This window comes from Filicampus tigris, chromosome 4 (assembly GCF_054856515.1).
Source record: "Filicampus tigris isolate MCC_2025a chromosome 4, RoL_Ftig_1.0, whole genome shotgun sequence".
NCBI lineage: Eukaryota > Metazoa > Chordata > Actinopteri > Syngnathiformes > Syngnathidae > Filicampus > Filicampus tigris.
Window position 1 is genome coordinate 13,925,001 of NC_141220.1, and position 12,266 is coordinate 13,937,266.

At 41.0% G+C, this 12,266-nt stretch overlaps 1 protein-coding gene across 3 annotated transcripts in view; it reads right to left on the bottom strand.

The window, feature by feature from the left end:
* nup93 (nucleoporin 93) overlaps window positions 1-12,266 on the bottom strand; it is a 29,928-nt gene that overhangs the window by 6,838 nt on the left and 10,824 nt on the right. For all 3 annotated transcript variants that reach the window (XM_086029305.1, XM_086029303.1, XM_086029304.1), the window contains exons 5-13: window positions 10,126-10,188; window positions 7,124-7,252; window positions 6,231-6,305; window positions 4,248-4,340; window positions 4,023-4,162; window positions 3,756-3,888; window positions 3,232-3,389; window positions 2,950-3,115; window positions 2,684-2,777 (exon numbers count right to left, since the gene is read on the bottom strand). In XM_086029305.1, the coding sequence (XP_085885431.1) occupies window positions 2,684-2,777; window positions 2,950-3,115; window positions 3,232-3,389; window positions 3,756-3,888; window positions 4,023-4,162; window positions 4,248-4,340; window positions 6,231-6,305; window positions 7,124-7,252; window positions 10,126-10,188 (1,051 nt within the window). The remainder of the gene's footprint in view (window positions 1-2,683; window positions 2,778-2,949; window positions 3,116-3,231; window positions 3,390-3,755; window positions 3,889-4,022; window positions 4,163-4,247; window positions 4,341-6,230; window positions 6,306-7,123; window positions 7,253-10,125; window positions 10,189-12,266) is intronic.

A 12,266-nucleotide genomic window follows, 5' to 3' on the forward strand; every position in this document is an offset into this window, starting at 1 on the left:
CCACATGAACAGTATGAGCTATAGTTGAGAGATTGAATAGGTCACGTTCTGACAGTCCGACTATGACAACTAGCATGTCAGTACAAGACTTTTGAAAACATTCTCTAATGCACAGGTACTTAGTCATCAAGTTTACTTTTTAATTATAACGCTTAATCCTCTTGCCGCCTCCAAGTTTGAGGAGTAGAACAGGGTGGACTATGTCAGCCATTTTATAGCCTTATCTCAGACAGGCAGCGCCTTGGTTCAAAAAGCACTGTGCGTATGAGAGAGAGAGAAGAGAGAGAGGGGAAAAAAGGATGAGAGAGGAAAGATAAAGAGGACGGATGTTGGAGAAAGAGCAAATGTACAATTGGAGGGTGTCACAAAGGGGGAAGGAAATCAGCGGGAGGATGGTGTAGAAACAACAGAGCATGTGTGAGAGGGCTGAACGAAAAGGAGGAATAAAAGATAGGAGAGGAAGACAGAGAGCAGGATGCGGCAAAAGAACGACAGGGGGAGGCCAAGCGAAGTGGGTGAGTGCTGGCAGAAACGGAGCGAAAGAGAAAGCTCTGGGCTTCGTGTCCCGCTGTTAAGCAAGATGGAGGACAACGGGGAACATGGTGCCAGGCGACGGAGGGAGCCGAGGCACCGAGGGAAAACAGAATGGGGCTTGAGGCTGCACCTCCCGCTGAGCAGAGAGGATGGGAGAGGCGAAGAGAGAGAGAGAGAGAGAGAGAGAGGGTGAGGGCTAGTGAGCACAGCTTACAGTTTTATCAGAATGCTGCAGGGTCATTGTGCAAAGACAGCCAGGGGAGAAAACTGTGCGCCACAGGGCATGCTGTCAAAATTTTGTGTGTCACTGTCACGGATACATGGTTAGTTCCTTTTTCAAACAGTTTAGGAATGTTTGATGAGAAAAGATCCTGACAGATGAAGTTGGCTGTCACCTGCGAGACGCATCTCAGTTCCTTATCACTGATGGAATGCATTTATGCTAATAAGGCTGAGATCGCAGGTCAATTCAGATTTTTTTGCCCATATGTGACACGTATCAGATTTTTCTTTTTTCAAGCAGCGCGAACAGTACAATTATAATATTTTCAAATCCGACCTGGGCCTCTTTCATATGTGAATATAAATCGGATATGTATGCGATGCGTCTGCAGTATGCACGCTCATCCGTACACATAAAGAAAATACATCATCAAAAGCCCAAAATGCGCTCCACATGGGCGGGGGTGACTGATTGGGAAGCAGACCACTATTAGACATTAATCTGCATTGTTTTGAGTAACAGCGTTGACTTTAATTTAATCCCGCTTGAACTATGAAGCATAAAGTTTACATTTGTGGAGATAGTAGTAATTCAGCCACGCAAACGGTTTATTTATTATGCACGGCAATGACGTGACGTCATCTTTAGTAGATGTCTCTAATGAAATGATCGAAAAGTGTGATCGCATTTCCCCAAAATATTTCTACCTACTCCCGCATGGCTCCTCTGTCAACATAAAATGATAAAAAAAAGATGAGGCCCTACGCATTGGACCATATTTACTTCTGTAAACACTGCCACGTGACGTCGTCTTTTGTGCGTGTCGCTCGACGTCATGCTTTGTGCGAATGCGTATCACATCACAGACGCGTTCCGTTCGCATTAGAAGTCGCATTTGTTTTTACAATGTAAATGAGTACAGAAAAAGATTGGATTTAAGAAAAAAAAAAACCAACCTGAATTGGGCATCACGCCTTGCAATGTGAACGCTACTAAGACTTACATAGCTAGATCCAGTGACTATACTGAAACAGTCTGGGAAGTTGACTAAATATTCAAGATTGTTTTACCAATTTATTTGGTTAGTTTGATTAATCAAAACATAAATATGTTGCATAGTTTTTATTTTAGCAAATAAACTTGATAGATTCTAAACTGTTTATTTATATTTTATGCCCGAAATATAGAAAAGCACCTGGTGGGCATCCCACATTTTGGGCTGAATTTCTTTTACAGTTTGAAATTATTGGCAAAATGCCACATATCCCAAATGTATTTCCCAATACATTTCCCTAAATATTCAATAGAATGCTAGTATTGCAATCACATACTAATGCTCCAAAGCATGCTTTGTATCCTTTTCTAAAAGAAGGAAAATTATATTCATCACCAATCATATGTTGAATCACCTAGCCACTCCACTCTGTCATTTGTACTTGAATGCACGGAGATGAGGGGTGTTAGCAGCTGTAGACCTTTCCAATCATTAATGGGCAAGAACCTGTACTGATAATTTATGTGTCAAACCATGAGCAGCTGAGTTTCTATAGTTACTATTTTATAATCCATTTGACTTCAAATTCCGGTCCACTTTTCCATTGACCAATCAATTCTTTTTTTCCTGCGCTTAGAATGACCAAGGATTTGCTTTGCCTCGTAGTCATGTCTTTGTAGCTTCTTGTCAAGGCTAAGCTTATGGCTACTGTTGAGTAGGACAATATAGTACATTCCCCTGAAATTTGTGCCTGAGGATTCTGATTCATTCAGTCATTAGCAAAGTCAGGCAAAAGCAAACATATTCCGTTTATAATGACAGATTTTACCGCCTTATTGTACTATGGTGTGAAATAAAAAGCAACAAAAAAAAATACAGCTTCGCAGTTGATCCGCTGTTCTCTGAAAGACTGTGACAGTCACTGTACATACCGTAGTCCTCTAGCAGTTGTTTCTGTAGCTGTGGCAAGGTCAGTCTGTCCTGAGGTGAGCTGCTGCCGTCATCATCGAAACAGACCTGATTCAGCTGCAGGGAGGAAGAATTATACAAGAGTAATTCAGCTGAGAGTCGATAGCAACTCAAGAAGCAGAGCAATAATTGCAATAGAAGTCTTTACATTGGGAGCAAGCTTCTGTTTACAGGTATGATGAGAACAAATACTGTACTCCAACAAAGAGTGGAAAGGGACATACTTTACCTTAAGCCATAGATAGTCTTCTGTCTTGTCTGCCACCTCGCCATGGTTATCGCTGATGTCACATTTCCCGATGAGGCAGTAAACAGCTCGCTTGTACGGATCGGCGCTGTTCCTCAGTACTCTGCGGTAGTGGAGACGAAGCTTGTTCTCTGAAGTTGGGGAAAGGCTAAATGGCGAAGACAGAACAGATGGAACACTAAGAAGAGAATTCTATTACAGTTAAGACTCCAGTGAAGTATGTGTAAATAAAAAAAAAATAAAAAAAACTCTACAATTTCTCACCGTCTGTCTGGGCTGTTTGCGTACTCCTGAAACCAGATCTTGAAGTCTCCCAGCTGGTGCTGGACCCGGTTGATTACGTGCATGGCTGCATTCAGGTCCCCACAACGTAGACAGTAGTAGATCACAGCCCACACAGGGTGGCCCTCAATCTCACCATCCTGTTGTATGAGCAGACCTGATTGTTATCGCACTGCAACAAACTGAAACAAAGATTGTCTATTCCCATTTATCAGAGTGTTTGTATGATATGACATACATCGCTCTTGCGCTCTCTCAATGTATGTGTTTGAATGTGCTCCTATTGTTTTAAAGGTGTGTTTAAAGACATTTAAACCAGTACATCTACAAAAACATCCCTTGGGTGTATTAAAATTGCGTATTTCCAGTTTGTGGATTTTCACTTCTTGTGGGGGGCTCAGGAACGTAGACCCCCAATGGAGGGCTGGATTGCGGTTCACACAGCACAACCAAACGAGTTAAAGCAATTCCAGGACTACTTAAAGCACATCCGAAGCAAGTGTTACCTGCATGCCAGGTAGGGGACCAGGTAGCTTGATGTTAAGAAAACTGCGTACAAGTTGGTACGTTCCCGGCACCCCTCCCAGTTGGGCCTGATGTAAGTTTCCAAACACAGTCACCATGGTATAATTTTTATAACTGTAAAATAGGAGACACAAGCCACAGTATCAGCTGCACATAAACAATGATTTTAGGGACTTTATAATGTCCATGATGGAAACATTAAGGCTTCATCTCCCTAATTAAAGGAAGATTGGAATACGGAAGAGCACCTATTCTCAAGGAAGCCCAGCGCCTGTCGCACAAATGCCATTTGCATCTCAACTGAAGTGCGACTCTTCAGCGTATCTTTGGCAGGGACCAGCAAAACATCGGTCAGCTGTTTCACCATCAGCCACAGGTCTGACACATTCTAGTGGGAACATGACAGCAAATGAGAAACGCCCACATCCAGGACTGCAAAAAGAAGAGCAACATATGCAGTTACATGATATTACCTTGTCGTCCAAGCTTTCTGCTACCGATGCACATAAATCTCCCAGATTCGGCTGAATGTGACCATTCACAATCTTCTCGTTGAAAACATAGATCTGAGGGAGGTGGTGACGGTTATAAATAAACAAATAAAACAGAGATTACGCACTCAGCAGAGAGGAAAATGCGAAGTCATAAAATGTTATTGCCACATTAGAAATCATGCCATAAATGAATAAATAAAAAGCCTACCATTCCATCTTCAGCTTCCTGACTAAAAGCAAAACATTACGACCAGCGAGTGAAATGGTTCACGACAAAAAACAACAAGAAGACTATTACAATACTAACGAGGTCGTCAAAAAAGATGACAAACACCAAACAAATGATGCTGCATGCAATGTGTCGACACATAGTGTGAGATGTACATCAAACAGACCCAGAGAAGGTCAGAGTGGAGAACAAGGGAGGATAGGCAATGAGAGAGAGAGAGAATTTACCCACAATCCCTCTGCTGCCCCATCAATCAATATGTTTGATCGGTCTTCCTGTGACCTCATTTCTAGTGACCTGATTTAACGATCAGGAAAGGGTGCATTTAAATTTAACCCACGTTGTCTGAATTCAGAGTGATATATATATATATATATATTTTTTTTTTTCCAATCAGTAGATGATGGAATGGTCTGGATATAACAAATTAACAGCCCACACAATCTTGAATAAGTGGGTAGAAACAGCCAATAAAAGTTTTCCATGAAAAACGAGGGCTGGCCATCCCCGCCAAATTTTTTTAAAAAAAGAATTAAAATCCTCGATTAGGGGAATTGGCTGGTGCTGTATCACGACTATACTGGGCTCTACAGTATATGGTTATATTTAAAATTCTCACTTTATCCAAATACTATTGAGCACCCGAATAAGAGGTAGTGGCTGTAATTCCTAAATGTTATTTTTTTTAATGAAAACTCTTCTTAATCACAAATCCATTGCGGTAGTGTGCAAGGGCAAAATCATAACTCTCAGTGCAGTTAATGTGTTAGCATTATTTACACTGGCAACAACATTTTAGTAAAAAATATACTGTAGTCATAATAAATCTTTCTCTGTTGAAAAAAAAGTGTTCGGATTACTGCGGAATCGATCATTTAGGTAGTTTTAAAAATATTTACAGGAGCAGTGGTCCCCCACCTTTTATCTGAGGCGGCCTGGTTATACACTTTGCGGGTGGCAACTCCGTACCGAGTGGGGGGGGGGGGGGGGGGTGTAGGAGGATGGGGGGTTGGGTTGGCGTTAATGGTTTGAAGGAGTGCAGTGCTACAACAATAAACACAAATCCACTTCTTTTTTTTCCCCCACTATTGAATGACTTTTTAGCCTTAGCAATGTGGTTAGCCACCATGCATGACGTGCTCAAGGCACATTTGTTGACAAATCCGTTTTGAAAGCTTCATTGACGCATCGGAGAGGCGCTCGCCGCATATTGTGCAGAGCGTTCGTTCGTGGGTGGTAATCACCTGGCGCCGTAAATCCATATTTCAAGTAGCTTTTTTGGTATTGTCTATGAAATGCACCTTTATTTTTCTTCTTGGGCATAGGCTCGTCTTGAATCCTCACTGGACTTTTTCCCCATTGCAAGGAAACTTTCCAAATCCGTCTGTTTATTTATCTCATTTTGCTAGCTTGTGAAATTTAATACGAGTGTGGCATGATCGAGACAATTTGACATGCGTCAAGAGTCAGTCATAGACGGATGTAAAGGAGGGAATCCGATCACTTTTCAAAATTAAATATTTCTCAGCCTCAGATAAATAAAGCGAAAGTATTTTAAGTTACTTTCTTTCATCTGTGCTGACTGTCCAAAGTGGCCTGCGGTCCAGTATTGTTAGAGCATATCAATGTCGCTATTGTGGATTTGAGTTTTGTCACTGTGACTGAGGGGAAGACTGAAATTGCTTATTCTAACACAACCAGGGGCTCCCATGATTTCCACTGGGTCGACTCACCTGACGCCCGTAGGCCACCTCCACGCTGTCCAAAGCACTCCTTCCTGGTACCGTTACATCACTCACAAAGCTGGGCTACAACAAAAGCAGTGACAACCAACTGAATATGTTGCAAGAGTACGGAATCTTTTCAAAGCATGCTTTATGCACATTTTCTGTTGCTATTCTCGCAAGGAAGTGGTGATGGATATTTAAGTACCTTTTGGTGGTGTTACGGTTGTTTTAATTTATAAAAGTGGACAATTCTTCAGCCTTTTGGGACGTTTTCAGCAACACTTGCAACTTGGTTGCAGGTGCACACAGGTGAATATTAACTAGCTGTTGTTTTTGTTGTGGTCAAATACATTGAAGATATGCAGTAATGCATATGGTTTTTCTGTTAATTTAGCAGACACAATTTCTTAAGAAAAGAAAACCTTTGAAACTTAATACTGGTGCAAATAATTTGCATGAAATAGGTCAAACATAACTAGTGCGAAGCTAAGAAATGTACTAACAGATATGACTTATTGAGAACAAAAAAAAAAAATGTTGTCTGAAGCACTTATATTAAACAGTCGAGAAAGTCAGAAATCTGTGTTCAAACGTGTGAAATATACCAAAAATAGACATGTATCCTTTTGTCTTCATTATTTATAAATAGAAGGCGGACGCGGCATTCTATTTTGGGAAAAGTTCCTTTTTCATGACACTAGATATAAAAAAAAACAACAACTGATCTACAGACAAAAGACAAGGAAATCTGCAATGTTTTAGCAGCCTTGTGCTCTGCAAAACAGCAACAACAATTGCCTTTATAGTGTGTGAGCTGTAAGGACACATATTTCATTTTCATGACATTGTCTTGTCACAAACGTGAAGGCTGCTGAAGCTTTGTGGTTCAAGTCTTGTACCTCCACGTCTTGACTGAAGTCGAGGGCGTCCTCTCCTGCTCCGAGGAGTGTGTGCAACACTCTCTGCTTCACCTGCTCCCACTGGACCAGCATGGACTCACGATGGTACTCTTCAGCGAGCAGGAATGTCTGAAACATGCATGCCTTCATTTCAGTTATACAATCAAACGTGTCAAATCACAAATAAGTGGACCTGTATTTATTCATCCTTTTGCTGGTAACAATTTGTGCGTATATCCGATGCTCCTGTGTGCGTGAGAAATTGCGCACTGCACTCACCCTCTCAGTGCGTGTGGTGACGCACACACATTACATTTCTATACTCGTTCTTTCATTTCGGCCCCAGTTGAATCTACAAACGGGACACCACACCATTCCCTTACAGTTTCAGTAGCGCGACCAACACTCGCCGCTGATGAGACGCTGCAGGCGACAAGCTGACCACTCCATTCAGGAAGTCCAAACATGGGCGGAGTTTACGAGCCCCTTGAATGAGTCTCTTTCGCACGTTTCAGAGGTCAGGTGACTCGAAATGTTGTGTGTTTTATTAAATGACTTGTTTATATTATCTATGAGTGAACAATGTGGGACCATATTGATGCAGTTTGTATTGAGACTCAATTAATTATGCTTAAAATGACCTCTGTGTGATGAAATAGAAGTAACAAACTAAGGCTGACTATTTGTGTCACAAATCTCTATTCAATGATATACAATACGATACAATTGTATTTATATATGTTCTATTTTGATATATAGGTGGTTTGAATTTTGTAAAATACCTACATCATGTAACTTATGATCTCAGATTTTGGACAGGTATGATATTGGTTTGGCCGCTATGTGCATGTCTGATGTTACTCACCGCGGTCCAAGGAATGTTCAGGGAGTTTGTGTGAATGCTCAGACGCAAGGTAAATTAGAGGGAACGTTACGTACAGTATATCCGACATGCAGAAATGGGAAGTAACGAAGTACAAATACATCGTTACAAATACTGTACTTGAGTAGATTTTTCCAGTACTTTGTAATACACGGAGTATTCATTTTTTAGAATACTTTTTTACTTTTATACATTGCATTTCATCAACAGTATCTATACTTTCTACTCAATACATTTTCAAAACAGGGTTGTTACTTTTGTTTTATATGATGCATGAGAATTTTAAAAAAAATAAATTAGATCAATGTTTGTGCCTCCGCCAATTATATGAAGGGCTACACCCGGTCCCGGACTTCCCAGCTCCTAGCTCTATCTCAAGCTATGACATCACCCGAGAAGACGCAATGCTACCTGCTACAGAAGATAATTTAATTGGAAGGTGAGAAGAAGTCAAATGATCGCCGACGTGGAGTGTGTCGACGTTGAAACTGTCAACAATATGGGCTCGACTCAGAACGAGCCAGCGCCAGCAGCTGGGTGACGCCCAACCATGACCGTATCTGAGAAAACAGATCGAGGTAAAGCTAAATGATTACCCTTTGTTAGCTAATCAATGACATTAGTTTTATACTGTTTGAATGAAAGAGCAGTTCATTAACAAAAACATGATTGCAAGAGGTGGGTCTTCCTGCATGTTGTGTTAAGTGACGACCTTTCAAATTTAATAGCCTTCAAATTATATGACATGAGGAGGAAACATGCGGTAAAAATACTTTTTACTTTTATCCACATGGTAGGTTTTTGCCCGTTTTTTTTTTTTTAGTTTTACTTGATAAGTATTTGAACGAGTAATTTTACCAAAGTCATTTCTATACAAGTAATTGTACTTTTACTCAAGTACAGAATGTCAGTGCTTTTCCCAGCTCTGCCGACACGTCTTGCATGAAACGTTAATATTCCTACAAGAACTCAACTTGATTACACATGCAGACCATCACGCGTACACTCAGTACAGGATATCAATAGCTAGCTCTAAACTCAAGTAGAGCTTGTGAAACCCCATCAGGACTTGTCTATTTTAACCCTCCGCAGAGATTCGACGTGAGATAATGGGAACATTAGATAATTAAATCCTTCCCATCTCCAGCCCAGGGAGATACCAATGTGGACTGGAGCCCCCATTTACCGATTTAAATTGGTCACTACCTGGATCTCTCAGCTATTCTTTTGACACATTTGAGCAAATCACCGAAGCAATATACCAGCGTAATACACGACATTTATGCGAATTTAGTGTGAAAGTCTTTATCATGTTAATAACTTGTCCACCAGATAACACTTTTCGACTACTTTTGCTATTACTGTTATAATACTTATTGTAAATGACCATTTCAAGGCAGATTCAAACCTTTGCGGAACGTTAAATAATGCGGATATCAAATGTCGATTTCAAAAAGCTTTTTTGATAAACGGAGTATTTAAATTGGCTAGTAGTGAAAGGGGCATAAGCATTATATTCGGTCATAAATCCTGTGAGACACTTTCTTTAACAGTGGGGGTCAGGATATAGACATCTGTAGGGAGATGTAATGCACGCTTTCGTTTATGCCTTTAGAGCATTTTAATGTTTCAAACCTTCACATAAGTCTTTGCTGCTCTCACAGGGCACGGGGAGATAATGGGAACGACAACTAATTAAAGGCTGGGCCTATTAGATTTGCTCATCAGGGAAGCCATTTCAAAACCATTCCCTGAAGATTCGCACCAGAAGGACGTTTAGATCACAGCCAACAGACATGAGAAAAAGAGTGTGTGTTTTGAAGTGTTCCTGTGGTCAGAACGCATCAGAGTTTCTTAACTCAATGTTCAATTTAAAAAAAAAAAAAAAAAAGACGAGTCAATACAGGCAAGACGGTATTAAAACAGCAATTAATCACGTTAAATCTGATGTTATTTTTAATTTCCAAAGCGATTTGGTCACGATAACATCTAATCTAAGATCATTTAGCCCCGCTAATTTCCAAGGTGCTTCATCTGAATTCCGCCTTTGGTCTGCCACGTATGTCAAGCTCTTTTCTTGAGCCGAGCAGAAATCAAACACTTGAGGGCAGGCACTGACCCTGCGGCGAGATTCCTCGATGGCGGACAGCAGGGCGTTGTCCCTCTCGTTCTTCAAGAAGCCCTGTGCAGAGACAGGAAGGCGGCACAAGAGGGCCGGGCAAGCCAAGTCAGTCGGAGAGAGGAAGAGAAACAGGGAGAATGACACGTTAGCATGACCGGACAAAATGATGAGACAAAAAATGTGAATACTTCTACAGGGAGACATTTAACGGACATTTACTGTATGGGAGATAAATCACTGCTCATCAAGCATGTGTTGGGATTGGTGAAACCTACAGTTGCTATTTCATACAGATGAAACGGCAAGTGTTTGCACTTTGAGCTGTGCTAATTCTCCACACGCCATCTTGCAATGAGACAGCAATCAGCACAGACTCCATTTTGACATCTTCGCAAAATGGATTCCGCTGCAAAACATCCCTCCCTCTCCTGCGGCTCTCCCTAGGAAACCTGTACCCGCATCCAACTTGATGTGTTTTAAAGACAAACTTAGCTATCAGAAGAGTCTTCGTTTGCAAGTGGCCCTTACGTAACTAACGCTGCATGCAGATGAGTATCAGGCAGCACTCGGGAAACGCGAAAGGAAAGAGAGTCAGTGACTGCAGACGAGCATATGGAGCGGCCATTTTGAGAAAGCATCAAAATGGCAGGTGCTTTGTCCTCTTAAAGTGAGCAGAACTGTGAGCCACTGGCTCTGTTACACGATGATAAAACAAGTGCAGGGGCAGGTGAGTACTGAGTATTTTTTTTCTACTGTGGATCCTGTACCATGGCCACAAAAAAAAATAACTTTGGGGAGGTCATTAATTCATCAACAAGAATTCTGTTGGTTGTTGATTATTCTTGAAGCAGCTAAGACAGCATTGCTCAGCTCAATATAACACCGCATGATATTACATTACCACAGAAACAGGAGTTCAGAACATTCAAAAAGCGTTTTGCACACCCACTTAAAATATTTAGAAGAGACAATAGATTGATTGTATCATTTCCCCCCCGTACCGACGGTCTAGGACCACAATTACGGTACGTAACACAATGACATCATCTGCCTGATGAGTCACTTGAAAGTGATCTAACCCCTTTCCGATCACGATATACTGGCATTTAAAGGAATGATTCATCAGACAGGAAGTCACTCAGGACATTGCTCGGAAGCCATAAACAAGTATATTTGCTATTAGTCATTGCTTAATATGATATAAGAACTCAGTCTCACCATTTTCTAAATCTTATGATTCCTCATTTAGAACTCCGGCGTTGCTTTAGGTAAATAAAATATATTTTAAAAAATTGCGCTAGTTAAATGAACAAATGTGTCAATGTTGGCTGAACAAAACTGAAAAGACAAAGACAAAAACGTCTCGGAGGTTTCTGATGGGCTTTGGCTTTATTTTGTCACAGTTTTGCAGCCACTGAAATCAATACATCTGCAGCAGAGATATAAATTGCTCCTTCTCCTCAAATGCTCTGAGGACGGCTGTAGCTTTCTGAATTTATGTACTTCAAGTGAATGCCTGCAGGCCTGATGGAAGAGCCCATCATGTGGCCACTGTCAGATAATAGCTTATCTATTTAATAATTATGCCATCTATGGTGCTATTTGCTCTTCGGTCTGTGACAGACTGTATCATCTTGGTTGGCAAGAAGGATACGACAGCTATTCTTGAAAGCCAGCAAGAGAGGATGCTCGCTTACAGGGAAATAACAACTCTTGGCCTCCGATTCCCTCTCTCATCACCTCTCTTGTGTACCACATAAAGGCCACCAGGTGGTTGATTAGTCACATCTCTTCTCTGTCCTATATTTCCAAGTCCTTCACTCATCTCACTGAATTCACCTCTGACTCCCGCTACCCCGAAAACAGAATACAGGCCGTTTTACTGTCAGTGAGTGGATTGTCAAAAATAAAATGTAATCCTCATGATGCAATGAGGGAGCTGTTAGCAACTTCACCTTTACAAGACTAAATTTACATTTAAGATTTGTAGTCATTACTCATAATTTACAAACAGGTCTTACAAATTTGTTCTTCAAATGTTATTTAACATAATTAGTTTTCCAATATGTAAGCATCATCTGCTGATCTGCGTTATATGGCGTGCTTGCATTACATTTGATCGATGGTCTTCAGCGCAA